Source organism: Scatophagus argus, chromosome 3 (assembly GCF_020382885.2).
Source record: "Scatophagus argus isolate fScaArg1 chromosome 3, fScaArg1.pri, whole genome shotgun sequence".
NCBI classification, from domain to species: domain Eukaryota; kingdom Metazoa; phylum Chordata; class Actinopteri; family Scatophagidae; genus Scatophagus; species Scatophagus argus.
The window spans coordinates 10,192,320-10,219,430 of record NC_058495.1 but is presented as its reverse complement, the minus strand read 5'-3'; the positions used below and the strand labels follow the sequence as shown (position 1 = coordinate 10,219,430).

Here is a 27,111-nt window from a genome sequence, read left to right as displayed (position 1 = left end):
TGGGGGGGTCAGTCTGCATGTTTTCCAAAGAGAGATCAGATACCTGAACCATAGTAATGTCTGCAGCCCAGCTTATGCCCCAGGTCAGGGTCAAAGGCCAATGTCCCATGCAGGGACCATCACACGGGACCGTTTCACCATATGGTGGATGTTCAAATATATATGTGGTAAAAGAGCCCTCTTGGCAAGAGGTAAACGCACATAAGAATGTTAAGTGAACCAACATGAGGATTCCTGTGTGAAATGAAACTCTATACACAGAGAGTTAGATTAAAGAGTGGTTTCACAGTATTCAATACTCTCTGCCTCTCTACCTCTCCATAAGCAGACTGAAAAAATTATTGCTCCATATTGCCCGTAAAGAGATTCCTTCCTGAGGTGATTTCACCTACAGTGATGACAAAATCCAGTCCTTGTTTTGTGTGTAAAAACATATTTCAAGTATAGCTGAAGCTAATATAAAGCTTTGCAATCTGAGACAAGTGGACACCATCCAAACTTTGCAGTTTGCTTGTAGACATGGTAGTATAAAATATATCTGTTTTGTTTGCTTGTTTGTTTGTTTGTCATTTTACAAAGGGATTTCTTTGCAGCATGTATGGACAGAATAATTACAATGACCAATAACCCTACAATATCAGTATTGAAGAAGCTGTGAACAAGAAGAGCCATCTCCTTGAATAACATAATTTCAGCACTAAAACTTAAAATGTACAGGATTTGTTAAACTCAAGTGTTGACTTAACTCAATAATTCTGCCTGTAGTTGGTGGATTTGGGTGGGTTTGTATTTTACTGAAATGCATTCAGGGTTTCCTGTGGCATTGTGTGGCAGAGATGGGCCACCTCGCCTAAAACTATACTGCTCACACTGTATGGAGCAAAAAACCTTTTGTGAAGCATTAACTTTGCAGGAATAAAAGCAGTCACCTACTAAATAAATAGATCACAAAACATCAGGATTTCAGCTTATCAGAGAATGTTCCTAATATGCTGTCATCCTCACGCACGTATGAAGGTGGAGTTTCTGTGCATTGTTCTATCAGGATAACAAACCTCAGTGTGAGTTATGATGAAGTGCCAAAATGCTCAGTGCTGTTATGTCTTCTTGTAAGTGAAATATAAAACAGAAACACATCTGTAAATCGGGCAAAACTTTGTATTTCCCTGCGGTGGACACTCTGTTCCAAAGCAATCAGGTAAAGAATTAGAAACAAAGATAAGACTCAATTGTGTTTCTGCAAGTTCAGCTACAGCAAAACTCTGGGTTTGCATTCCTACGCTGTATTGTGTGGCTTCCTGCGATAAGGACGACAGCCACTGCTCCCAGGAGGACTGGGCTAATGTCTCAGCAGACCACGAGGGGGCCAAAAAAAACCCCAGCAGACCTCTGATATCATCTCCAGGGGGTCATGGGCTGGAGAAATGCAGCATTCATTGAGGATCGGAGGGGGGGACATTGAGGATAGCCTAACCTGTTTCCTTTTAGGGCCCAGATCTAAAAGCCTGCTGGTGTAGTAATGTCCTTTGCTAGCATTCATTCCAGGTTGCATTCCCTGCAGTCCTCACAGCTGCTTTCATTTACCAGGTGCTATAAAGATGGGGATTGGCTAGACGCTCCATGGGATATATTTGAGTCAGAGGTTTCATTCAGACAAGGATTTCTCTGTGACCGACCTGTACATGTGGCAGCAGGATGGTTCATGACAACATCTTGTCTGGCTAACAAACCAGCCATCTATGAACTGGAACTGACAATTTACTTCACACTCTTTCACAGGAAACTCATCCTCACCTTTGACCTCCAGTGTAAACGGCCCTTAACATGTTTTGTTAAGTGTCAGTTATGCTGGTCTGTTAGAGGACTTCTCTGTTTGCCACTGTGTTTTATCAACTAACATTTGGAAGTATGTATTCACATCTTATCAGTGTATTATTTTTATATTGTACTGTTAAATCTGGCTCGCTGTATTTTATTTTGCTTTTTTTTTATATTCTTTTATATCTTACATGCCTCTTTGCCTTTTCCTGTATATCTTGTCTTAGTGCTTTTCATGTCCTATGTATGGCACTTTGAATGGCTTTGTTGTGCAAATGCAAATAAACTGAACAAGACACCTTTCCTTTGTCCATCCTACTGGCAGCCCAACAAGGCTGCGTGGCAGAAGTGAAAATAAAACAGATGAAGTGGTGAATTATGCTCACCTGTGCTTGCAAAAGTTATTATAAAAGTTATTTTATGGCTCCTATAACTCCTTCTAGATTTCACATGGATATTTTCCTGGAGTCAAATATCATATGAACCCCAAAAGATGTATTTAAAATGTTTTTTTCCAAGCATTACCTCTGCAGCTCAGGTCACTGTGTCTACATTGAATCATACTTTAGCTCTAAGGTTTCCTCGTAACGCTTTCTGCCAAACTACTGTCTCTGCACCATGTAACATTCACAGGTAGACTGCGGGTCACTAAGAGCAGAGATCAAGAATACATGCCAGGTGTCAAACAATGACATTTTGAGTATTAGTCTTGAGCTTTTTAAGTCAAAATAAAATAATAAAATAAAATAAAAATGTCTGACATATTTTTTTGCAATGATGCACACTACATAAAAAAGTTTTTATGTAAACAAGAGCGGAGGTGCCTGAGATCGACGACATTGCTTGGAGAAATCTTGAGATGAGCCAAACTGAGATGACACGCAACAAAATGAGACAATAATTAGACAGGCCACAATTTTATACAAAATAAAACAAAAAACAGGATGTCCACCTTTCCTTCGGCCCTGCAAGGGATCAGCTCAAGTTCAACAATGCCCCCTGCTGTTAATCCCCTGCCACATCAGCAACAGCCCAGATGTGCTGCTCGATGTTTATTAAGTTGACACTGTGTGATTCTGCTCTGCTATCGTTCATCACGTAACTAAAACACAGCTGCCGCTACACAATAATTCAAAGTCAGAAAAGACCACACTTAACTTGTCGAGATGCCCCATCTGGGAAAACGTCTTTCAATCTGGTTCACCACACTGACTTATCCACTAAACTATGTATGCTGTATTAAGCATCCAATAATTTCCACCCACTAATCCTATGTGATCCATTCTTCGTGCCAGTTTTGGGTACAAATTTCTTCCTGTTGCCCTGTAATTGTGGCCAGCTGAGTTGTGAAGTGGCACTATCAATCGGACATGGTCTGGCTTTCCTGGAACCAGAAGTTAAAAAAAGTGCCCCTTTAATGGCAAAGGACTAACCACACACATACCTCCATGATGTGTATTCACTGATGTTTAAGACGTCTCTGCCTTCTTTCACAAACCTCTAATGTTTCCATGAAGTCATTACCAATCTGCCTCAAGTTTGGAGTCGCACCATGGAGTAAAGGGTATTACAGCAGTATGGACATTGAAAAGTGCCTCCATTTCCTTTCTTAAAATGTTTTATTAAAGACAGCCAGGAAGAAAACCCACAGCAGATATGTTTAAAGTTCTGCTCAATTGCTCTCATGACTGTAAATAAACTGCACCTAAAATCCACACAAAAAACACTGTAAATTTTCTCTTGGAATATAAATCAACGCAAGATGTCATGTCGCCTAATGTAGAGCCACAAAGATCAGTCAATGAAATGATTTGCCAAAAAAAAAAAAAAAAAAAAAAATGCCAAAAAACTTTTGATGGTTCCATGTTGTGAAATGTGTGAAAAATACTGCTAAGATATTATGATGGGCATTTTTCATTCTTTTCTGTTGTTTGTTTAAAGACCACACAAACTAATGAAAATAATTTGCAGATTAATAGTTAATCAAAATTATAATTGCCAGCAGCCCCAGTGTTGTGCACAGTCTGGTAAAATTCTCAGAAATGCTGCTATGTTAAGGAAACACTAAATTAAACTGTGCTGTGTGTCTTGGGGTGTTTTTGATTTGTTGGTGATTGCTGTCCTTCAACAGAACACTTCTCATGTGAAAATGCAGATGAGCAGAATCTAAATTCTCTGCTTATCTTCCTATTTAAACAGTTGCATTTTGTTTTTAATAAACTTCTTGTCAAGGCATGTGTTGACAAGAAACCACAGACAAGCAGAAGACTGCACTGAGGATCTGTGTGACTCCTGGGTAAAAATATCAATCAGTTGACTCAGCAGTCTCTGTACAGCTTATTACCGACACCACTGAGCCTTATGTTTTATAATTTGTCCATGTTTGACCACAAGTGATTTATGTGCAACTTCAAAGACACCAAAACCCAGTTTGTTTTGTGTACATTCTGCTCTACTGAGTCCTAAACTCCTCTAATCCCTGTTTTGATGATCCAGTTCATTGCTCTGCAAGGTAAGCGTGCAAGTGCATGCGTTCCCTGTGCACCTACTTGAGTGTAAGTACTCCTGTATGTTTAAGTGTTATGGGATACCCCACTCTTAAGAGCCAGCTGCTTCTCACTCCTGTGAGCTTCAATTTTTTTCCTCACTTCTTTACTACAGCAGACTGCGACTGCATCGGCTCCTTCATTCCCAGACACAGCCAGTCCAAATCACCTTAGTAAGAGTCACAAGGCTGTGCCACCAGCAGCGATTGACCCCTGAGAATTGTATGCTGATGGAGACAATCCCAAAGTACTTTCACAACACTGTTTTGACTGTAGCTGTTTGATGGAAGGTGCCTTATAGAGCAATACATCGTGGGAAAAGTGTGTCCCTTGATAGGTTTCTGACTTCTGTAATCTACTGTCAGTAAAAGTTATAGCCTACAACACAGAAAGAAAATAGGTCACCTGCATATTCGTGTCTCCAAAATAACATTTTATGATCTACACAGACGAATAGGGGGAACAAATACCAAGTCGTGGACCTCGGGGGATTGCCCTCTGACCCTTTGCGTGTGCTCTATCCGTGCTCTACCTGTTAGGACCTGTCTTCTCCAACTTTGACCCAGGAGGTTTGAGTGCCTGGAACAACACATGGAGGCCAGCATAAATCCAAAAATTACTTGTTGTGGTTTCCAGCCTGTCCCGCTCTCAGTTACATGTGTGAGATATGCTGCTGTGGTATGTGCAGGGGAAAGTTGCTGCGAGCCATTTGCCTACGGGGCAAAAGGTGGCAGATACATGACAGACTGTCATGCTCAAGGTATACGGGGGGAATAAACATTGAGGTTCTGATTATCGCTTCACATGCTGAAGAATGACACTACAAGGTTTCACAGTTGTTCAAAGTTGAAAGGAACAGCAGTCAAATATACAAGCCCCTGGCTACATCTAATTGGCCAGTGGGCTCTGTTTTCCTGGCAGGGCAAAAGCCAGCTCAAACAGCGTTATGACATGGTGGTATTTTCCTGAACTTGGAGTAAGGTTTCTTCATGTCTTTTGTGATTTTTTTGGATCCCACCAGAAAGCACACAATAACCTAAATAAACTATTTTCAGCAACCTTCCAACAGATGATGCATTAAGATCAGCGGTTCCCTGCCTTTTTGACTTGTGATTAATTAAAAAAAAGCACCACGTCAAATCACAGTCAGTCATCAAAAGATTAGACATTTCAAGCACAAGTAATTTTTACCATCAGATTGATTAATTTTAATATTTTTTAAGGCCTAAAGAAGTAAAACTACTCAGTATTTTACAAGAAAAAGATAAATGCCACAAAAACCCTTAATAATAATAACAATGAATAAATAAACAGTCTTGACATTGAAATGTGACTGGCCCTGACAGTTCTTTCAGATGAGCATTTGCTGTTCACACCTCACGAAACATCAGTAAGACGCGCGCTATGCACACTCCCTAAGGCAAAGTGGCTTCCATTTGCAGATAATACATGAGGAGAGGAGATAATGTCTTAGTGGAGGGAAAACAGATCGGAATTGTTAAAGCTAAGGATGAAACAAATGCAGCAAAGGCCAATTTAGTTAAAGCACTGGAAGCTTCAGTGAAGTAAAAAGAAGGGCACCACTGGCAGATGAATGGATCAGTGCACGCTGATGATTCCTCTAATTGTATTTTGCAAACTCTTGTCACTGCTAATTTTCACAACGTTGACGTCCTCGCCCTCGGCATGACCAGGAGCGACCTTTCATCGTGAATGCTGTAAAGAACCTAATGAGACAAGGTGGGAGCCCAGACTCAGCACAATTATGGGAGATTAGGGTTCTGTACAGGATGCAATGGCAGGTAGCAGGGCAAGGATGTACCCCCACCCTGACGCACACACTCCCTCTCATTAGAGATGCCTTCACTGACTTCACAGGAATGGGGCAGCTCTGTCTTCTGTGGTTTAACCTAAAACCTAAAATACCTCAGTGTTATAGGATGGGACACCAGGCATGAGAGGACTGACTGACCTAACAACTGTCTGTCTGTGGAAAAGTGTATAAATGGTGGCAGGATTGTGTCTCACATCTGTGCCAAAAAACATAAAACAAACTCACTCATACTCAGAAAACTTTACTTTCTTTTAAGCAAAACTGCGAAAGATTTGTTGGTTCCAGGTTCTCCAGTGTTACTACTTCTCTCTATTTTATAAATTAGCGAGAAACAAAATATCTTTGGCATTGTTTGGGTGTGAAAAATCTCACTTCTGTATGTCCCTCTCACTTCCCTTTTCTTATCACTTGCTTCACTCTCTCAAAGAGGAGGTAATAAAACTAAAACTGAGATGAGTTCAGGATAAAGAGGTGGACAATGTGTGAGAAAACATTTGCCAGGAGATTCTGGTTCTCCCCGGAGCGTCTGCATCTCCAGGGCCTCCTTCAGTTCAGCTGCTCTGGAAGTCACGCTATGCTGGCTGCTAACAATGCTCAAAGAACGGGATTAAACTTTCAAATGGCAGCCACCCCCCCCCACCAAAAAAAAAAAAAAAACAGAAAACACCTCAGTGACTGTGTGAATGGCCCATTTAGACTTCGGTTCACGGCTTATGGCAGGGATTGCATTGTAAGAAACTGTTGAACAGCTCTCGGTTCTAAATTCTTCAGTCTCTCCTTGTGTTTTTAGGGTTAGGACCTAAGATGTCATAATTCTCTCCATGTAAAGTTAAAAAACAGACGTCAACCTGTTCACAGCCATCTCAGCTGTAGCCTGTTAAAGCCATCAGGGAGGAAAAGGGAAACCCTGAGAATGATTTAGACTGCTTGTGATCTTTCTAGACGTTTACTATCCCTTTATTAACCATTTGACTTTCACAACTTTTCCCCCTCCCACTTAAAACAATGCTTACAAAGTATTAAATGCAAAACAGTCAGATTTTGCTAAAACAAATGAGGAGATCGTTACACAACAATTATATAACCTAAAGGCCTGATGTCCAACACCTTTTGACCTCTCAGCAGAGGATGGACACACCAGTCATGAGTGACAAACTGCTGCAGCTGGGCGTCACACAGCTTTGCCATCTCATGGCTTTACGGTCTTTTATGCTCATATTTAGCTCCGGGTAGCTGATCAAAATAAAATACAATCATGTGAATTATGGGTCTTTTCCACTTCCCGGGTAGTGTGAGAAAACAGAAAAAATTTAAGCTGTGATTTTCCTAGAATCCCTTCTTTGATGGAGCTGCCAAAGGTGAAAAGTGGATTTGAACTGGTCGCTTTGTAATTGAATTGTGTTATGAGAGTCTCAGTGCTAACCTGTCAATCAGTAGCACATTTATAATCCTTCTCCACTACAGGAGCTTAATAAAATGCAATGTAAAGCATAACCACTTTTTTAAACAGGTTTAGCTTTGTTTCCAATCGTCTTCATTGCCTTTGGAGTTCCAGCTTTGTCATTTTTCATATCAAAACAAAGATGACTAGAATAAACATAAAATAACCCCTCTTTACTGCATCAGCATAATTTGGGATAAACATAACTTTAAAAAGCAGAAACAGAGACTGATGGACGCACAGAAATGTCTTGGCCATCATTATTGTTTGTGAGTGGGGGAATCCAGAAAGAAGAGAAGTCAGTGGTTGAAAACAAAATGGTTCTTTGCAAAACTGAGCAAAGAACACAAATCTAGGGCCACCATTCGGCTTGTGCCTTGAATTCACTGTCAGCTTACAAACGTGAATCTCATCTTCACATATATCTGTCTGTAGGTAACTTCACTTGTCCACCAATGAACACATTAAAATAATCTGTCTTGCTTTTGCCTTTTAATGGCATATTCCCAAAATGTCAGTCTGTAAAATACAGTAGAAATCTAAATAAAAGCTTGTGCCAAATCCTCACAAGGTACCTTAAAATTTAGTTTAAGAGAAGCCACGCATCACAGGATGTTAAATTAGGGTAAAGCTGTACATCAAGTTTCACATTCTCTTTAAACCGACGTGAACATGCTCATGTTTGGATATTTTCCACCTCCTTTTCTTCATGGACCTCTTACATTTTCTTAGCGAAAGAACACCTGATAATATTATCAGTCACACTGGTTAATCTTCACAATATGATTGTGCAATAATTCAGTGCTGAGCCAAGGAAACTGTCCTACCTCCAGCTGTAAGGACTACAGCACGCATGTGTGTTTGATTTTAGGGCACTTATCTCAGCTAGCTCAGCACAAATTTTTCTCAAATGTTTTTTTCTTGATCCCAAGTAAATTCCATTCAACAGGACTCAGAATCCAGGGAATTATTTTTACAATAGGGAGGGTCCCGAGGACAACATATTGAATGCAGCTCTGCCATTAGCTTCCTCAGTGGTTCCGAACATGCAGGGAACAGATCGTAACAATGAGTGTTTCTTCACTACTCAACAGACTGTCAAACCCTTGCCAGGCTGAGCAACATGTGCGAAATGGTTTCACCAAACAGCAAAAGGATGTTCTCTTTTACAACATGGCCCAAAGCAGACCTGCATCCCTTAAACATGACATATACCATCTGCATCACTGGTGCTCCCACCTGTCACTGTCAGTCTCTAAACGGATTGATGAGCAGCAGTGATGTCAGCTAGTAGTAGTTACCCAACATTTTTCAGATATGAGTTAGATGCCATGTAGCCTTCCTGCTGTTCATTACCAGCGAGGGCACAGCCTGGGTCCACATGCTGCCTTGACCTTTGACCTCTCTGTTCCCTTGCGATCTCCAGCACAGAGAGAGAGCACAAGAGTCAGCATCAGCACATAATTCAGTCTTATCAAACACACAGTTATACTAATAATTCTATAATCATTGGTGACCTTGCAAGATTAAAAAAAGAAAAACTGAGAAAACAGCACATCATTGCTTTGTTGCATTCAGGAATGCAAAGTCAAACAACATGCCCCTCATATGCTGACTGGAATTTGACATCTGGGAGGCATGAACCACCCACATGTTCGGTCACATTTGGCCTTAATGTGCTACAGTGGTTACCATGACTAAGATGGAATAAACGTTACATGCATAACAGACACATAAAAAGAAAAAAAAAACACGTTTGTGAATTGAAAAGATATGCACAAGACATTTATCACAATTCATCAGACGCGGATGAGTTAGAGAACTCCCCCATGGCCTGCTTTAAGGTAATTTACTGTGTCTACATGTGTGAGGTGAGAGGAGGGCGTTCAAAAGGCAGGTTACAACAAGCCACTGGACTGTTAGTCTGAGGAAAGACCGCTATTGAACATTAAGTAATTGCAGAGCAGGACAGCTATTAGAGAGGGAACAGAGGTATGGCAAAGAGCAACATCTGAAATCAACCTTGCTGAAGCACATAATTTCCAGACATGTGACGCTTTCTGGAAAGTTCAACTTGAACGACAAAGAAAGACGCTGAAAAGTACCAAGAAAGAAGATGTGAAATGTTTGGATAGAATAGATGTAAAATATAACCTACTGAGTGAACAGGTTCAAGCACTCACTGTCTCAATTTTATGACTTGATTTGGTACCATGAAATACACAACATAAACGATGCATGATATTTTAAGTTTGTTATTTTTCTGCAGCTGGTCTATCTTTCTGTCTTGCATAGAATTCTTGACTTGATGACCCCGGTTCAAGTCTCAAACATTCTGTGCAACTCAACAAGTGCCCTTTAACAAGACAATGAATTCCCAGAATAGCTCCAGGGTTGCTGTCCTGACCTTGAAACCATGCTAACAAGCGTCCCACTTCACAATGCAGGTCCAAATGAATCAACATAAGCACAATACTGAACAACTTCTACAACATGGACAATTAGGGTCAAATTTTATAAGTTTGGACAAGGCAAAACTGAATAGAAGTACCTCAATATTGTACTTGTAATAAGTACACTACTTAAATAAACTGTCACTGTGTAATTGGGAGCCATGTGAAGAGAGAATATGATAACTGAAGCTGAGAAATACCCTCTGATATGTTATCGTCTTTTCATCTTTCATGTGTAATAAGTTCAGAGTGGGATCTCTTTGTGTTCCCACAGTGGCATTTCTCAGCACCTTGGCCACTAGACTGTGGAGGACTCATGTTATGCACCGAGGCTCCATAGAAATTACTGACCTTATTATTCAGCGCTTCAGTCAACTGTTTATAAGCCTAACTAAAACTCCGAAGACATCATATTGACTGCTTAGGTGTTAATCTTTGTGGATTATGGGAAGTGGCTCTGTTACTGGTAAGAACCAAGGAGGAACTTCCATCCCTTTCCTTAATTGCTGTGCGTTCCATGAGAACATGCAGAGGTGTTACTGATACCACAAAAAATAAGTTCTAAATTGTTCATTGGCTATGATGTGTAATTTTAAAAAGGAAAAAAAAAATAAAAGCTCCCTTCCACTTGTGTCTGATGTTTCTGAATGATGAACATGTTTGTTTTCAGTTGTATTTTTAGAAACATAGAAGTATTAATAGATTTTTTTCCCCCAAATATAAGCTACACGGATGGTAGGTGTAAAGAAACTTTGTTTGGCTCAGCTATAATCTTGGTGGATGAATGCATGTACAGATGCTCTGATATATTGAGATTTGCATCTAAATTTCAAAGACAACATGGCTGTGGCTGACATAGCATGCATGGGGGCCTGCTTTGAAGCATTACAGAATAATGTTAATGATGATGGCCATCTTTAGTGGGTTTGTCTTGAGTGATGTATACAACAAGCTGGTCTGCCAGGCACTGCAGTGACCCCAAACCCAGGAAAGATATGAGCTTATGGTTCATAAATCATTTGCAAAGAGCAAACAAATGAGATGCAATGACTGTAGCAGAAAAAGAGATTTTTCAGGGAAACATTTTACAGTTTGGAGTAAAAAAAAAAAAAAAAAAAAGGAAAAAAGAAAAAGTCAAATAAACATGTTAAACCTGTGTGAACTAAACTGAAACAGTATTTCAACGTATTGGGTTAGGTCTATTTGGATTTTTTTCCTTCAAGGATTTAATTTTGACATCAAAGACTCACACAATCCATCAGTTTTATGTATCTGAGATAACATTCATTTTAAGTTTAACAGGACACAAGAAGTAGCTTTAAAAGATTTTTGGGGGATTCTTGAACTAAGCCAGTGAAGTTTCACATTACAGAAAGTGTCTGCCTGCTTTTCTGTTCATCGGTCTGTCTGTTCGTCTGTGGCTGAACCCAGATGTCAGCTGGTATGAAGACATCTGCCTTGCCAGAGGTCTAAAAGCCTTGGAGGCTGTTGATCCCAGAGGATACCACTTGTCTACTGATGAAAGCTTGGATACTGAGTACATCAGGCACCAAGTGACTAAATCCCTCTGGACAGAGAAGAAAAGGGGTTTTTAAAAAATGACAGAGACACTTTGTACAGGTACCCAGCTACAGGAAGGGGTTGCTTGCCTTGTACTAAGTTCATTATATTCTATGCTAATTAATTTACAACTTACGAAGCTAAAGCTACTGCATAACCATAAAAGCTTGGTGTCAGATATTTTAAGTACTTCTCTGCAATGAGAACACAGAAACTGAAAAAAATGCAAAAAAAAAAACAACTCTCTTGTAAAATAACCAAAATTGTAACTTTGAGAGAAAATGCAGGGTAGGGGGACAAAGAAGGTTTCAGCGTCTCACAATACAAAGGTCACCACTTGTGCCACTGTCTTTGTTTGAAGTGCTGCGGTCAGGAAAGTAAGTTACACAAGTTTAATGACTTACCTGACTCTCCAGCTGTCATATCAGATTATATAATCTTTAAACGATCTATTCTACTGTATGATAGTATCTTGGTTTGGAAAGAATGATGCTGAGGCAGGTGACCCATTCATCGTCTTTGAAAAGAGTGGAGGAGCCCGAAGGCAGCGGTCCTCACTTTACCACAGAGTTGAGTCACAAATACAAAAAACAGTAATTATAGTCTTACACATCACTCAGACCCAGTGCTGCTAAAAAGCAAAACAGATGACAGTTTCAGACAACCATTGAGCACCAAGCACTAATTGGCCCCTTTGAACGACATAAACACACACACACAGAAACTGCTATACACAAACATGGACAGATATTAGCTGTGGACCACATCAAAAACGTTCACACTGCAGAGAATCATCTAACGTGATTTAATGATGAGTGACTTTTTTCAGCTACATGCATTCGTCCTCATCCACATCCTCACTGGTTTAGCTTCAGCTTTTTATGTACCGTAAGCACACGAGAGAAACAAGAGGTGACTGACAGCTGTGCCAAGCATGTGGACCGCAGCAGTAACTGAATTATCATGGCAGCTTGTGCAAGTGACGAGCTTTCGTCTACACAATAAGGTTATTTATTCAGAGCTCAAGAATGTGAATTACAACAAAATGGTATGTGCCTGACCCAGAGAGTTCTTCCAATGGCTGAACTATATATCAAAGCCGTCACTGGGTCGTTCATTAGAGCTAATGTTATCGCTCTTTCTCCAATGAGCTTGCAGCTATTCCCCATCTCTAATGTGACCTGCATTTGGCACATGCAAGACCTCGAAAAATGGGACAGCTGTGAATGTATTCCTGCCTGTTTCCAACTCCCATCCCGAGTGTTACCCAGGGTCAGGCGGAGTCACTGACGGCTCTCACACCCTTCATCCAGCAGCCCTTTCTTTGCCAATCACAGGGTAATATAACTGCCAGAGAAGTTTACGGACTGATAGCCTCCAATAGAGGGAGGATCGGGGTGTGGGGGTCTACTGCATAGCTCTCCACCCCCAAAGGCCCCTTAGGTGCCCATTGATGACAGCTATCATTCACAATACAGAACAATGCTGGTGCATGTGTGAGAAGGGAAGAGGGGCAGTTGATGTCGGCACTGATATCAAACAGTGTAGCTTAGGGGCTGTGTGAAACCAAAAGGTATGTGAATCTGTATAGTGACAGAATACAAAGATAGTGACGTGAACATAAAACTGGTCTTACATCTTACTGGAGATCTCCATTGCATATCCACAACAGGAAGTGGGGAGGATATAAATATATAAGAGTACAGTGTGGATTTCATAATAAATTTGTGTTTGTAGAGTTTTGATCCTTCAAGACTACATGCACCTTCATGTGCCTTGGAAGAAGGTAGGGTTGTACATTAATTAGTATTAAAATATGGCAACAAGAGGTTTTGGCAGCACTGTATATTATCTATGGTCAAAAACGCAGGAAAAATTTTCATTTGATTAGTTTTAATTGTACATTTAGGAACGATTAAAAGTATATTTTCTCACAATAAATGTGTGTCTTAGGACTGTTTTGATGCCAGAAACTGGAATTTTTTTAGTTGTTCTAATCTGTTACAAAATTATTCTTGTGTTAAGATGCTGGGGTTTACTGGGATTTATGTCAGGATTTTAGGGTTAGGGTTCTCATTTTTCCTTATGTATCAGGATCTTTATTGCTTGTTAATTGTTCCCCATTTCCTGCACTGGTTCTCACGTCATTACTCTATACCATGAAACATCCTGATAAATCAGGAAAATATGCCAGACACAGACATCATATTGAACATAACATACTGTATATGTCTTCCAGTTCATCTCCTACAGAGCAGTAAAACCCTGGGGTTTAAATAGGGTCTATATGTACCTAACTGAGCATATGTGTACAATTTCCTTTAAATTTGTGCTGTAAGTTTGGCTGGGACAGCAGATGGCCTCAGTCTTCTCAAAAGACCTCCCCTGGACCTCTCAGGATCAACATGAAAAAAAATCAACCAATGGTCTTAAGCAGCACCTCAGCAGGCATGTGTGTTCATGGATCCTTCGTCCTTATGATTAAGTCTTTCATTCAAGCATGAAGTAATCAGAGGTAAGCCAGGTCAGCTTAACCACCACACAGAGCTCTGATCATATAGAGGGGGCTGTCAGTGCTGCATTTCCCAAGGTTGATCAGAGGTCCCATAACTGCCAACGAGGAAGTGAATATATAGTACGCCTAAAGGTATCATGAGGCTTCACCTGAGGCTGCACCACAGAAGTCCTGAGAAAATCAGAGAAGTTTGCTGGTTCAGGCTAAAGTTGTATGCTGAATGATAGCAAGAGAGCGGAGAGTTAAATGAAGCCATTGTGACAAAAAGAGGCCTTGAATTTTTAGTTGTCCTCGCACTTTGAACTTGACTTATGCAACAAAGTCTGCAGTGTCTATTTGAGGGGGAGAGATGGATGATTCTGGTAAAGTTGACACTAAGAGGAATTTCCTGTCGTGTGGTGTTATCAGAAAAACAACAGAATCCTCCACTGTTTTACTTCAACAGCTTAAATTCAACAATGGAGTTGCTGATAAAATACTTGGGCCACTTGCTGATGTGAGGAGATTCTCAGTCACTCGTAGAGAAAAGCGATCCCTCAGATGGAGTTCAGCGGGGAGGCTTGGAGAGCTGACCGTACAGGCTCAAAATTGTGGGCTCCACCAGAAGAGCCAAAAAGGTGTTTTTAATCAAATGTCAAGCTGCTATCAGTTTCAATCAGTCTGAGAAGAGTTTTCGTGATTCCTACTTTTGCTGCAGATATTTTAAAAATCCCATACAGCATTTACTGACTATGATGGAGAATCGTGTGCAATTCCCATAATAAAAATAAACAATAGTGTTTTCTATTCCAATGTATTCCTTCATACTAGTACCAAAAGAGGATGACGAGATTCTGAATATGAAACACAGTCGCGATGTTTCTACTCACCATACTGGCAGCTGGGGCCATTGAACCCCGCAGGACAGTCACAAAGCTGAGTGGATCCCTCCTGACAATGGCCCCCGTTGAAGCACACACCGTAGCTACACACGGCTGCACATGCACGTGTGAGCAGACAGGGTCATAGACAAAGAGAAAGAAAGAAAAAAAATTAGTAAGGGAAGCAGAGAGACATCTGGCTGTTGTCATGACATGATAGCATCCACAGTTTCAAACACTGACCTCTTTCTATCAAAGCCTTATCATCGGCCTGTTAACTCCTGACTAAAGGGGAACCCTTGATGCTCCTCCATTCACACTAACCAATGTAAGAGGAATCCACTACTTGGCTCACTTTGAAAAGATGAGCAGGCTTTGGGCCAAGTGAAAGCAATTTTCAAACTCCATTTTCACAGAATCAGTGTTTAACATGAATGGCAGCAACACCTTGTATGACTTCTAAGGCAAAGTGGCCTCATTCCTGCACAGTTTGAGACTGTTACCTGAGAATGTCCTTGATCCATTAACTGAACTTTTATCATTGTCACAGTGATCATACAGATGTGCACAGAATGAAAATCAGGGAGCACACAGGGCGAGTGCGGCCCATCCATCTCTCGGAGCCAGCGGCCCCGTGTCCATAAATCCTTGCGAGTCAAACTGCTCTCGCTCGTTAAGACGTGAAATTCAAAGAATCCAGGACGCATAAACAGTGAGAGCCACTAGGTATCTCAGGAAACATGAATCCACCTCTGAGGTGTACCATCACATTCCATGCACTCGCAAAACACTCTCATTAATCATGACAGTCCTTCACCTAAAACTGTGTGTGCATGTACAGTACATGTGTGCTGAAGTATCCCTGCTAAAGTCCCCATCAAGTAAGACGCAGCTGTTTAAGCCAGACCTGTTGTTTGCACTCTTCTGAGCAGAGTACAGTGCTTAGTGATGACAGCTCCAGAGGATTGATGTCTATCATTGCTCTTCTGGAAACATGTGGTCCAGCTAATCACAAGAGAAATTTAAATGCCAAACCTTCCCCTCAAATAATTGTGAAGAAATGCCAGTGTGGCTGTACATCTACTGCCAGATATGCATTTTTCTGCCCATCTAATCAAAGCAAAGGCAGCATGACCAATCATCGCACCAGACACTGCCAATTATAGGCCATATATGGTCATAGAGATAGTATCAATGTGCCCAGAACATCTCAGGCAAAAACTCTGTGATTTCAGTTGAACTTCTAATCTAATCAGGTTTTTTTGTTCAGTTGTCATATTGTGTTAATGGATTTATGCCACCTTGCAGCAAAAGGAATTTCTTCTTGTAGGTCAGTTAAGGTCTAAACTGAACATAACTGCTTTAAAAGTGCTGGAGATATTAGTTGATTAATAGCTGACTCTCACAAAACAATTCATCAACGACAAGACTGACTAACTGAGTTGTATCATTTATTAAGAAAAAAAAAAGCTAAATATATATATTTAGTCATATATAAATCATATATTAAGATTTGCTGCTTTTGTCTTGATTTTTGATTCTTAGTCAGAAGCAAGAAATCTCACTGATTACCTTGGCTTTGATGGCCATTTCTGACATTTTGCATTTTGACTAAATTACTATTAATTGGTTTGGCTGATTAATCAGTGTTGGAAAAAAACATTAATCGCAGCCTGCTTAAAGACAAATATGCACTCCCGATGACAGAGGTACATCTGATCACTGGAGGCCAATGAAAATATTAGAGATCACTTCGTTGTTGTCCATTTCCTTTGCCTGGAAATGTTATCTAATTTCCCCTCGCTGACATGATACAGTTGAGGTCAGACTGCAGATATACTTTAGTCAGCTTATAATCACAGATGAGCCAGAGTACTTTCATCCATGTCTCTCAGTCGATTTCCAGGGTTCAGCCAAAACATCCGCCTGTCATCTGGCCTCATCCTCCAACACCTGCTCAACAGTTGGACCATCCAGGGAGTTCACAGCAATTAACCACTCATACACGCACAGAATGTGCACACACCCAGAGTAATTCAGAGTTTTTATTATTCCTCTCTTCATTCTAAAAACACCCCAGCAACTATCAGAAGTTCACTAAACTGGTGCACATTGTCAAATACATTTACTTTTTGTGCTTTATTGTATACGTAATCACCCAAAACCTTTGTGAAGCATCCGAAATATCACTGCAACAGGAAGACCATCTCACCACTACTAATCTGTTCACAGTGACTTTCAGTTCCTCAAGACTGTGAGGCTACAGAAGGTATGATACACGGCATTGGCCCAACATGCAGTTACATAGTTATCCCTACTTCTGCAATTATCTAATGTGAGGCGATTTTGTGGTGGTGACAGCTACAGATGACGGACAAGCAAAAAAGCAAAAAGCATTATTCACTGGTTAGGTTTAAGTTCTTTGGGACAACTATTTCACTACCAGCTGTGAGAGACGAATTTAATGAGACATTCCTAAGTGTGGTGAAAATGCTTTAAATTAACTAAATTACCAGCAACAAAGTAAAAGGTCAGATGTCTCTCAGAGTCACTTTGGGGTAGCATGGCTAAGCGACAACAAGGGGAATGTACAATCTCCCTTCTGAGATGTGAAACACACTGGATTGTTGGCAGCTAACCAGGGCATTTTTGGGCCGCCCCCATCCTGAGCCCCTTACGCTGCTTAATCTTCCCTGAAATAATTTCTTAATGTGGCATGCAGCATAAAACTCACTCTCTTCTGTCACAGTGAATGCCTCCACTCTATTACAAAGACACCTTCTCTGACAGGATTAGCAGCTTCCACAAAAAGACCAGACAGACAGAGCAGGGGTCAGCAACTCGTGCGGAGAAACTGAAAACCAGCAAGCAGGTGTCACCCTTACAGCTTCTGAAGGGGATGACCACATCAAGACAGTGGAAGCCCCGTGTTTGTTTAGGCTCCATCGATCTGTTTAACCCCCGGAGTGCGACCCCAGAGGGAGACCACATTTAGGGTAATTCTGAGACACAAAGGCCTGTGCTCAGGGCTCTGTTTGGTGCCATAATTGGTACGTGTGGAGCCAAGCACTGTGTTTTAAGGCAACAAATCATGTTTTGCTATGCAGAGGAATGTGTCATTTCAAAGAATTCCTGCGAAAACCAGGCCAAGCAATATCAGATGATCTCTGATAGGTTTCTTTGAAAGACTTTAAATACCATTTGAAGTAGACGCTAGGTCGGATTGACAAAACAAGCACAATAATGCTTAGCAAAAAATGTCTTAGTATGCAAGACCCTGCAATTAGAATATCTGAGCATTGGCAGCACCATGCATTACACTGTAGGTCTATATTTAAAAGATTTCTGTGGGAGAAATATATTTTCAAACATGTGTATGAGTATATTGATATTTAGTTACATTATAAAGAGTAAAAACGATCAAGCAGACCTACACTGATGTCAATCTCTCAATATGTGATGCACCGCATCTTCCTCAGTCTAATGTAACCAGAGGAATAGATATACGGATATATAGATAAGATAATGGCAATGCATGTCACTCAGACCAAACAGGGAAACACATGTGTAGTGTCATAAAATGGCAGTACATTTGCATAAAAAATTGGAACAGGCCAAGGCCAGTTGACCATATTGAGTTTTCTGCAGCCTCTGAGAGAGCCACAGTTCTACTTAGACTTGTGTTCTCAGTACTAATGACTTCATGAGCTTTTTCAAAATTCTGCTTATTAGAGACAACATTCATCACATCCTACACTCAACTAGTACTGATTTATCATCAAACACAGGAACCTTAGGAACAGCTATAAGATATACAGATATATACAGGGTCTTAACTGCTTTTCTCCCCTTAACCTTCACCGACTAACTTCAACAATTTCCTCCAAACCAACAACGTGTCTTTTTGACCACTCCCAACTATTCTCCTTAAAGAACTTCCATGCTTAGTTAGCGCCACCCTAGTTATGACCAATCTGTCTCTATTAACAGGCCTTGCACAGTAGCTAGAATTAAACTTCTTCTTAAAAAGACTAATCTTCATCCAGAGATTCTAGCCAACTACCACATCTGACCGATATCTAACCCTTTGCGTGACTAATGACTGATGCAGTCAGTTAAATAACAATAACTTCACCCATTGTGTGAAAAAGGTACAGCAAAATTAGTTCACATATTTCTTACTTCCTAGCAGGATCATTGCAATTCCCATTAACAGGCTTCCCCAATACGTCCATAAATGATGGATGAAACAGTCTAAATTATACCACTGTTTTGGCTAAAAATGCTATGTCTCAGTTAGTTGATTTTCTGCATGTTTCTCTGTATGTGTCTCATTCTATATCTGTTTGTGTTCAGCTTTGCATGGTGCAGTCCCCATGACCGCTGACATAGTTGCTGCCATGTTTCATGATGCACAAAACCACACACACACACACACACACACATGAACATACAGACCACCCATGGATAGATTGTGGACCATTTCCTCTTGCCTGGCTACTGGGCCCATTTCACATGTAGTTACCTTCGCCAGCCTGCTCCCCACCACAAAAGGAGGCCAGTTCCTATTCAGCAGTTAACGAGGACGACAAACTGGAGGAGCCATTGTCCCTGATCTTCAGCCCCTGTCACAAAGCTCACTAGTGCCGTCAATCAACATAACTGCTCGTTTCCACTCCCAACTAACCCTCTCCATCCTCACCCAGCCTGTGGCTACTTGCTGAGGTAAAAGGTTTAACTCATTGATTGAGTGGTCCTCCAAACATTTAAGTGTAGGAAGTCGCCACCACAAAGTCAAGAGCTCTTCACCTTCAGGAGAATCGCATTGTCATCGAGCCAATTGGACCCTTTACAAAACACACAAGTCACCTTTTAGTAGACAAGAAGTCCTTAGATGTATTGTGAAAACTTAAAAAGATGTGGTTCTTAGATCTTATTTTGCCTGATTTACCCCTAATGTCATTTTTTAAGCAAAAAATGTCAACCATTCCCTGGTTCCAACTTCTACAGTGTAAGCATTTGCAGCATTTCTCTGGTTTACAATGCTGTACACTGAATATCTTTGGGTTTTAGACAGATGGTTGAAAGTCATTTTGGACTATGTGATGGGTATTTTCACACTTAACTGAGGTTACACACATGGTGAAAGACCTTCAAGGACTTCAGTCTGACTCTACACTTTGTGCATTCTTTGCATAATGCTGAAAAACATCACAACTTGGAAACAAACACTTCAAATCTCAACTATTTGCAAACCACTAAAGAAGTTTAAATCAATGCTGTTGTGTCAATGGAAAACTCATAAAACTTTATAATTACATGATACTTGCTTGAAACACAAAAAATATGGAAAACAAAAGGGAGGGAGGGGGGGTGGCAAAACAGTGGAATAAAATGTGAAAATAACCAGACATTTGCTGTGCTGAGGTATATTCTTTCTCCAAATATGTGACCAATTATGCTAGGCAAAGAATGCAGGGGAGCACAACAATTGAAGCCATTCACTGCAAGACTGCGATAGGACGTCAACATCTGTACAATGGGTGGATATACTGTCAGAGAAGAATCACAGGTGAAGTGAAAAGAAGGACAAACAACTCAACTTGCAGTCACTCCAAGCCGCTGTGTGAGCTGTATCTGCACAATGATTAGACCCTCAATTTCACTGATAATGACCACAAATCATTAGCCTAATTACCTGACACTGACATTTTATTAGGGAACACACACACACACACAGATAGAGGGACAACAAAAGAGAAAGAGAGAGAGAGAGAGAGAGAAACCTCTCAGAAGTGCCAGACACTAAATCACTGTCTCAACACAAAGCATTCCCATCTTCCAAATCTTTTCTTCTTTTGGGGGATTTGCTAAAGCTGTACATTTTGCAGAGCAGATATTTTCTTTTGGAAGTTGGAGGTGCTGTTGAAAACAGCCCAAAGATTGCACTGTGCTGATGGAGGTACAGTACAGATAGTGCATAGCAAAGTGTGCAGGAGTGGGAGAGGGAGGATTGTGGCATGAGCTTCCTTTTATCCTGGTTCAATGGCTCAGAGAAAAGGGTGATTAGTTTGTCCCATCTCAAAGTGCTGCCACGTCTTTGGTTACAGAGATAAAAGCTCTGACTCGCGTCGAAGAGAGCATCCATTGTGACGCGAAAATGAGAAACAACCCCCCTCCCATCTACTTAAGTGAGGGGCGACACTGGGCAGTCCTGAGGAATGTCTTTTTAAGTCGGTTCTTTATGAGTGTTTTAAAATAAACCAGACTCACTGAAGAGTGTACACAGCAATGCTTCGTTGTATAATTTAATACTGTAACCTTTTCCTTGAAAACAAAGAGCCCTTTGAAGAGATAATAGACGCCATAATAAGACGCCGATGACAGGCACATCCAGGAGATCTTCTCCCACTGCCCTTCCCAGCTACTTCTCATCAGAAGGATATCCCAGAGAGTACTGGGTCTGTACTGGTGGTGTGAGGGCCATTAAACACAGGAGGCAGTTGCAGGTAAGCCACTGAGGACTAGGATCTGGGAACTTTCTTGTCAGTATAACAGACAGGGTGACAAACTATTTACAGGAAAGCTTTGCCCAGGGTCCACGTACGGTATGCAGGCAATGCGATCTGGATCACTGGCTGTAAAATCCCATCAAAGGAGGCCTCCTGGTCTCAGCGGTGTGAAGCTAAGCTTATCCACAAGGAGATGAGCTGCTGACATCCCCAGTGTGACCAACAGAACTACTTTTCCATACATGGACCTGTGAACTGGAATTACAGAGGGGAAATTCATATTTGTTTTTCATTTTGTTCTTTATGTGAGCATCAGCAGGTGGTCTCTCTACCATGAGCTGATAGGTATTGTTTTGGGGGCCTTGACTGCAATTGGCTGGGGTAAACACTGCATGGGCTTGTCCGTTTTCATATCCATAATACAATCCCCTGACCTGCACTGCCATGAGAAGAGTGGCATGACGATATGGATGGAAGCCAAGATTTAAACATGGGACCACAGATAGAGGGGGAATGTGGACATTTAGAGCCTCAATAAACACTTTCAAGAACATATCCAGCCAAGCAAAAGCTGACTGCCACACAGGCTTTTCTATAGCAAACTAAAGGAGCCATGACCTCACCCACATCACAGCTTTTTTTTTCCTCTGACTGTATAACAATATAATATGGTGCAAACCTCATTTGTGAGTGAATGTCAACACTTAAAACTATTTCAACACTTGGGATTTTTTTTCCCACCGTTCACATCTAAACCTGTTGTTACAACACAAGTGCCGTGGACATGGCGCTGACTGATAACATCTGCTGAGGGGTCTGGATGGGCAGAGCACCTCTTGACCCCTTTGACCTTTTCCTGAAAACCTTTCATTCAGAGGTATGTGCCAAGGGTGAGGTGATGTTTGAAGCACCCCATGTGCCTGCTGAGTCAGGAAAAGACATACTTCCTTTGAATAAACATACCTACCTGCATATTGTGTTTGAAACGATAATGTCACAAGAAACAAAAGAAGTTCTTTTTTACTTTATGGAATGAGAAGCAGGAAAATCTGGATATTTGAAGATACTTACGATACAAACAGCCCGCTTCTCCATTAAGCTGGGACCATCCAGGGCAACACTTGTACACAGTCTGATAATCCTGTCTGTACACTTGTCTGTATGCAGTGTAGTACGCTGTCCTGTTAACATGACAAACAATCAAGTTAAAAACTTTAAATCGAAGCAGCTGCTTCTTGCAGTACTCCATTGTAAAACAGTAGTGTGTGTGTGTGTGTGAGAGAGAGAGAGAACAAATATATCGACACACAGAGATCAACTGACAATATTTTGCACATGTCATTTTTAAAGTTTCATGTCATTTAGTACCCGTAGATTAAGAACATGTAATTCAAACATGTAATCTAAGTCTTTTGAGTAACATGTAGTGTAATGTTCAGCAAACATTTTCCCAGACTTTTAAGTAAAGTGCCATTTTAAAGTGTGAGACTGGCAGACTCTATTTCAAAGAACAGGGCCTATCCCTTTACTTTGAGACCCCTCTCATCGCTCCACAGTCATTACGCCCCGTGGAAACATGTTTTGTTTACAGCAAGTAATTGTGGCCTTGGCTACCTTCAAAGCAGCCTTTGACTTTGTAACACGGTAAATAACGCGGCGAAAGCGAGCGTGAGCTGTACAGTGAGAAAACTCCTGAAAGCGACCCTTAGAGATAGGCTAAAATGTTAGCGTTACTCCTTCAAAGGAATGTTGGCTGCAGAGACGCCTGTGCGTTAAATAGCTGGCAACGCCTGACGAAGTGGGGCTACACCTTGCACTTAACTATATGACAGGCTCAAAGTGGTGATTACAGAACAAGAGCAAGGGAGATGAAGAGCGAAGAGGAAAGAGGAGATCAGGGAGTGAGATCTCATCCTGTTTGGAGGTGAAGTTAAATGAAGGATCACGCCCTCTCTGATAAATTCTTTTGGTCGTGTGACTCATGGAGACAACACAAAAACATTAATTACTGCTTTGCTCTAGCCAGAGTTTAATCAGCAAAGGACGACATCCACTGCAGGTGAAGACGGGTGTGTTTGGATAAGCACAGTGTCAGAGGTATGACAGCAGAGAGGGAAAAGGAGACAGACTACAAAAGAGGCGTATTACTCACCTCCTCTCGTATCCCATGCACCATGACTGTCCCACACAGCCCTGCTTCCACACTTTAACCATGCGTGTGAAGGCCTGCACACACGGCTGCCTCTGGGCGACCAGCGTCACCTCCCTCTCCACGCACACATTGGGCCTGGAATGAAAGCAGTGATAAAAATACTTAAGATGTCAAAATGTTCTGCAGCGTTTTTACAGATGTGCAGATGGTGGCAGGACAATTGATGAGAGCTGTAAGAAATGTTGCAGCAAAGATAAATGGACAAACCTTGCACAAGATATTTTCTAGTTGACAACTATGTAATGCCTGTGAGGGAATTACCTGTGCTTACTCTGCTTATGATGTCTGGTTTTCAGCTTTTTTAAAGACTTAAGGGGAATTCCTCATGCATCACCTATCAGAACGCTGTGCTGCAAAGCTACAAGATACTGCCTGTCGTTCAACCTAGACTCAGTATTCATCTGAAATGTGTCACCTTAAAGTCTTCTAGAGGATGGAGTGGACATGAAAGCGGCAAGGATGTTATATCTTCCACTTCAAATGTAAAAGCAAAGAAAATAAAAACCTTAGCTCTAAAAAAAACAGATGCGATCAAATGTTTTCGATGTGCGCCAGGCATGCTGGGAAACAAAAGCATATGATGTACACTCCCTGTAACAAGTTACCATTTCACAACACAACATTTTCAAAGTAAATCAATGAAACAAAAACACGCCACAATGTTCCACCAATTCACATGAAACATTTAGAGTGTTTTCACTAGACATACAGCAGAACACACGTTTCCTCTCGTATGTGTGAGACCGAATGACACCAGAAAGAGAAGACAACAAAATAAAGTAAGCCTTAAGCTGTGATGTTTCGTCCTTACTACACAAAGTCTGTTTGAGTTAACAGGCGGACTGCCACTGATGCAGGCTCCCGAAAAAAGTGCAACATGATCTTTAAAACATTGTCTTCTTTGGTAAATCTCCAAAGACAGACAGGAAAGCTCGGCATGTGCATGGATCTTAAGACAGCATCCAGCTGCTCACCTCACAAACAATAGTAATCACTATCACCTCCAGCTGTACACATAAGGGCATATGAAACACCTTATTGTCAGCAACAGCAGACGATCGGCTCGCACATAATTCAAGCTCCTTGTTTATTATTGGAGGGTTTAAAATGCCTGTTATAATTGTCTGCCTCTTCAATCTGAGGGGCTTCAATTTGAGGAGCCTCTGACATATTTAGGAATGCAGTACAGACCATCCACATGGAGCTGTAATCATGTAAATTACAGTGATATTATCCATAGAAAGCCAATAAAACCAAGAGCACACAACAACAAAATGAGTCTTCCAGCATGTAGAAAATAACTCTCTGAAACACGACTAAACGACTTCACGAGCCTCTGGTGCTTTCCCACACGGTTTTGCATGTGCAGGTGAACCGGTAGTTATCTCAAACTTCAAAGGAAATGCGAGGTTGTAAAAACGTACAAGAAAATCTACTCTAAAAAATATATATGTACTAAGAAAATACAAACAAAAAGAAGTTACTCACATAAAGGGTTGGAGATTACTGGCGATGCCAAAACGCAATGCGTGAGTCATTTGAATAAATATTAGGAAAAAAGAAAAAATGACATTGTCCATGTTTCTTCTTCTTGGATTAGAATTTCAAAAAATGTCAATCACTAGCAAACTCATTCATCAGTATAACTCAGAAGTTTAATCTAGTAAATAAACCGAACCTAATAAATAGCCAATTTAAAAAAAAACAAAACAAAAACGAGCGGCCAGCTGGCAGAAACTTAAAAGGCGCGTAAAGGATCTCCGGAGTGCAAATGACCATCACTGTCCCGGGATGTCGCAGCCATCACAGACGGTGTGTTTTCTCGCTCTCAGTCGATGTGCAAGTGTATGTGTGCGAGGGAGGGACACACACACACACACACACTCACTCATTTGAAACCGCAGCTCACCTACGCTTCGTCACTGCAGATGTGGGACTGACGGGCTGAATCTCGCGGAGGCTGAGCGCTTTCTGCCTGCCTCATTCACTTGGTAATGATGGTAGGAGTTTTGGGAAGGTGGGGGTGGTGGAAAGGGTGTTATCCGGAGCTTCTGCAGCTTCCGAGACACTCGTAAGACACCCCGCAGTCGGTAAAGTTAACAAGCAAACAGAAACGAGAAAACGAAAATGTTTCCTTAAACGTCGCATCAGGCTTGTGTTCTCGTCTTGCAGTACGCCAATTTTACGTCGTTTTCAGCAACACAGAGTGAAACTATCAATAAAATAATGATTTAATTAATACTTCAGATTATACGTGTTACTTTAAGCGTTGTGTAATATTTACAGAGACTTTTACGACTCAATCCTTCCACCAACACTTGCTTTATATAGATCCACTGGCGCCCGTTAGTGAAAAACACGGCACGTGCGGATGCTAAATAAGCGCATGCACAGCAATATCCGCCAAAGACGAAACATCTGCACGAGAAAAGACGCAAAAGCACTCAATGGAAAGCATGAACATCCAGGAAAACAGAGTGATATAGTAGCACCCGTGGAGCGACAGAGGATGTTTGGGGAAAAGTCGGGAGCGGCAAGTAGACACTCTGCAGGGCAAACAGCTGATGGTGCGGTCAAAGGGTCAGCCGCCAGGACTGACTACTGCTGCTCTCCAAACAAAGCTCTCATTGCACACATGTGTGTTCATGACCCTAAAAAGTCCCGGGTCACCGCTGTCCGTGCAGCCTCGGAGGACACCAGCCATACAGCATGTTGTTTGAATTAGATCAAGAGCTCTCAGACATGTCGGCGCTCATGATGTTGATTTAGTGGGGGCAGACAACAAAACGAGTCATTTTAAATGCAAAAGTTATGTCTTATGATAATCAAATTAATTTGTGTTTATTTCCGAGCACAAAAGCGTGTGCTTTTGTTATTTCCACGGTCAGATTAATCTGTATGGAAGCTCGTGTTGGATATTGACCCCTCACCCTTCGTGCATTGTGTACGTACCCTGTCGGTAGCCTACTATGAAAATTAGCTACCGTTATTCACTCTGGTAAGTTACACCAAAGAGCAACATGTTTACATATGACCCCTTTAACAAATAATATGGAATATGAAACTTAATAAAACGATACAGTAGCCTAATATATGATAGATTACTATAATACCTAATAATGCAGCTGATATTCTACTTTATTGGCATGCAAGGTTCTAAACACATTTGCAAATGTTAAAATTTACAAAACCTTGAAACACATAGCAAATTAGAGCAGTCGCCCACTTTGCCTTGTTGGTCATCCTTGTTGGGCATCTAAGACCCCTTCAGGTGCCTGACCAACTGTTTCAAGTAGCACTACCAAAACAATGGCTTTAATTTTAATCACAAAGGCAACCGTTCTATAATCATGAACACAT

At 41.2% G+C, this 27,111-nt stretch overlaps 1 protein-coding gene across 2 annotated transcripts in view; it reads right to left on the bottom strand.

Moving 5' to 3' along the window:
* The window catches only part of megf6b (multiple EGF-like-domains 6b), a 54,740-nt gene extending 27,978 nt beyond the window's left edge, over nt 1-26,762 (bottom strand). The window contains exons 1-4 of one of the 2 annotated variants that reach the window (XM_046383329.1): nt 25,661-26,762; nt 23,692-23,826; nt 22,611-22,720; nt 15,037-15,141 (exon numbers count right to left, since the gene is read on the bottom strand). In XM_046383329.1, the coding sequence (XP_046239285.1) occupies nt 15,037-15,141; nt 22,611-22,720; nt 23,692-23,753 (277 nt within the window). In that variant the 5' untranslated portion in view covers nt 23,754-23,826; nt 25,661-26,762. Of the gene's footprint in view, nt 1-15,036; nt 15,142-22,610; nt 22,721-23,691; nt 23,827-25,239; nt 25,439-25,660 lie in introns of those variants that run through there. The other variant, XM_046383328.1, reaches the window with a different exon arrangement.
* Between the last annotated feature and the right edge of the window lie 349 nt (nt 26,763-27,111).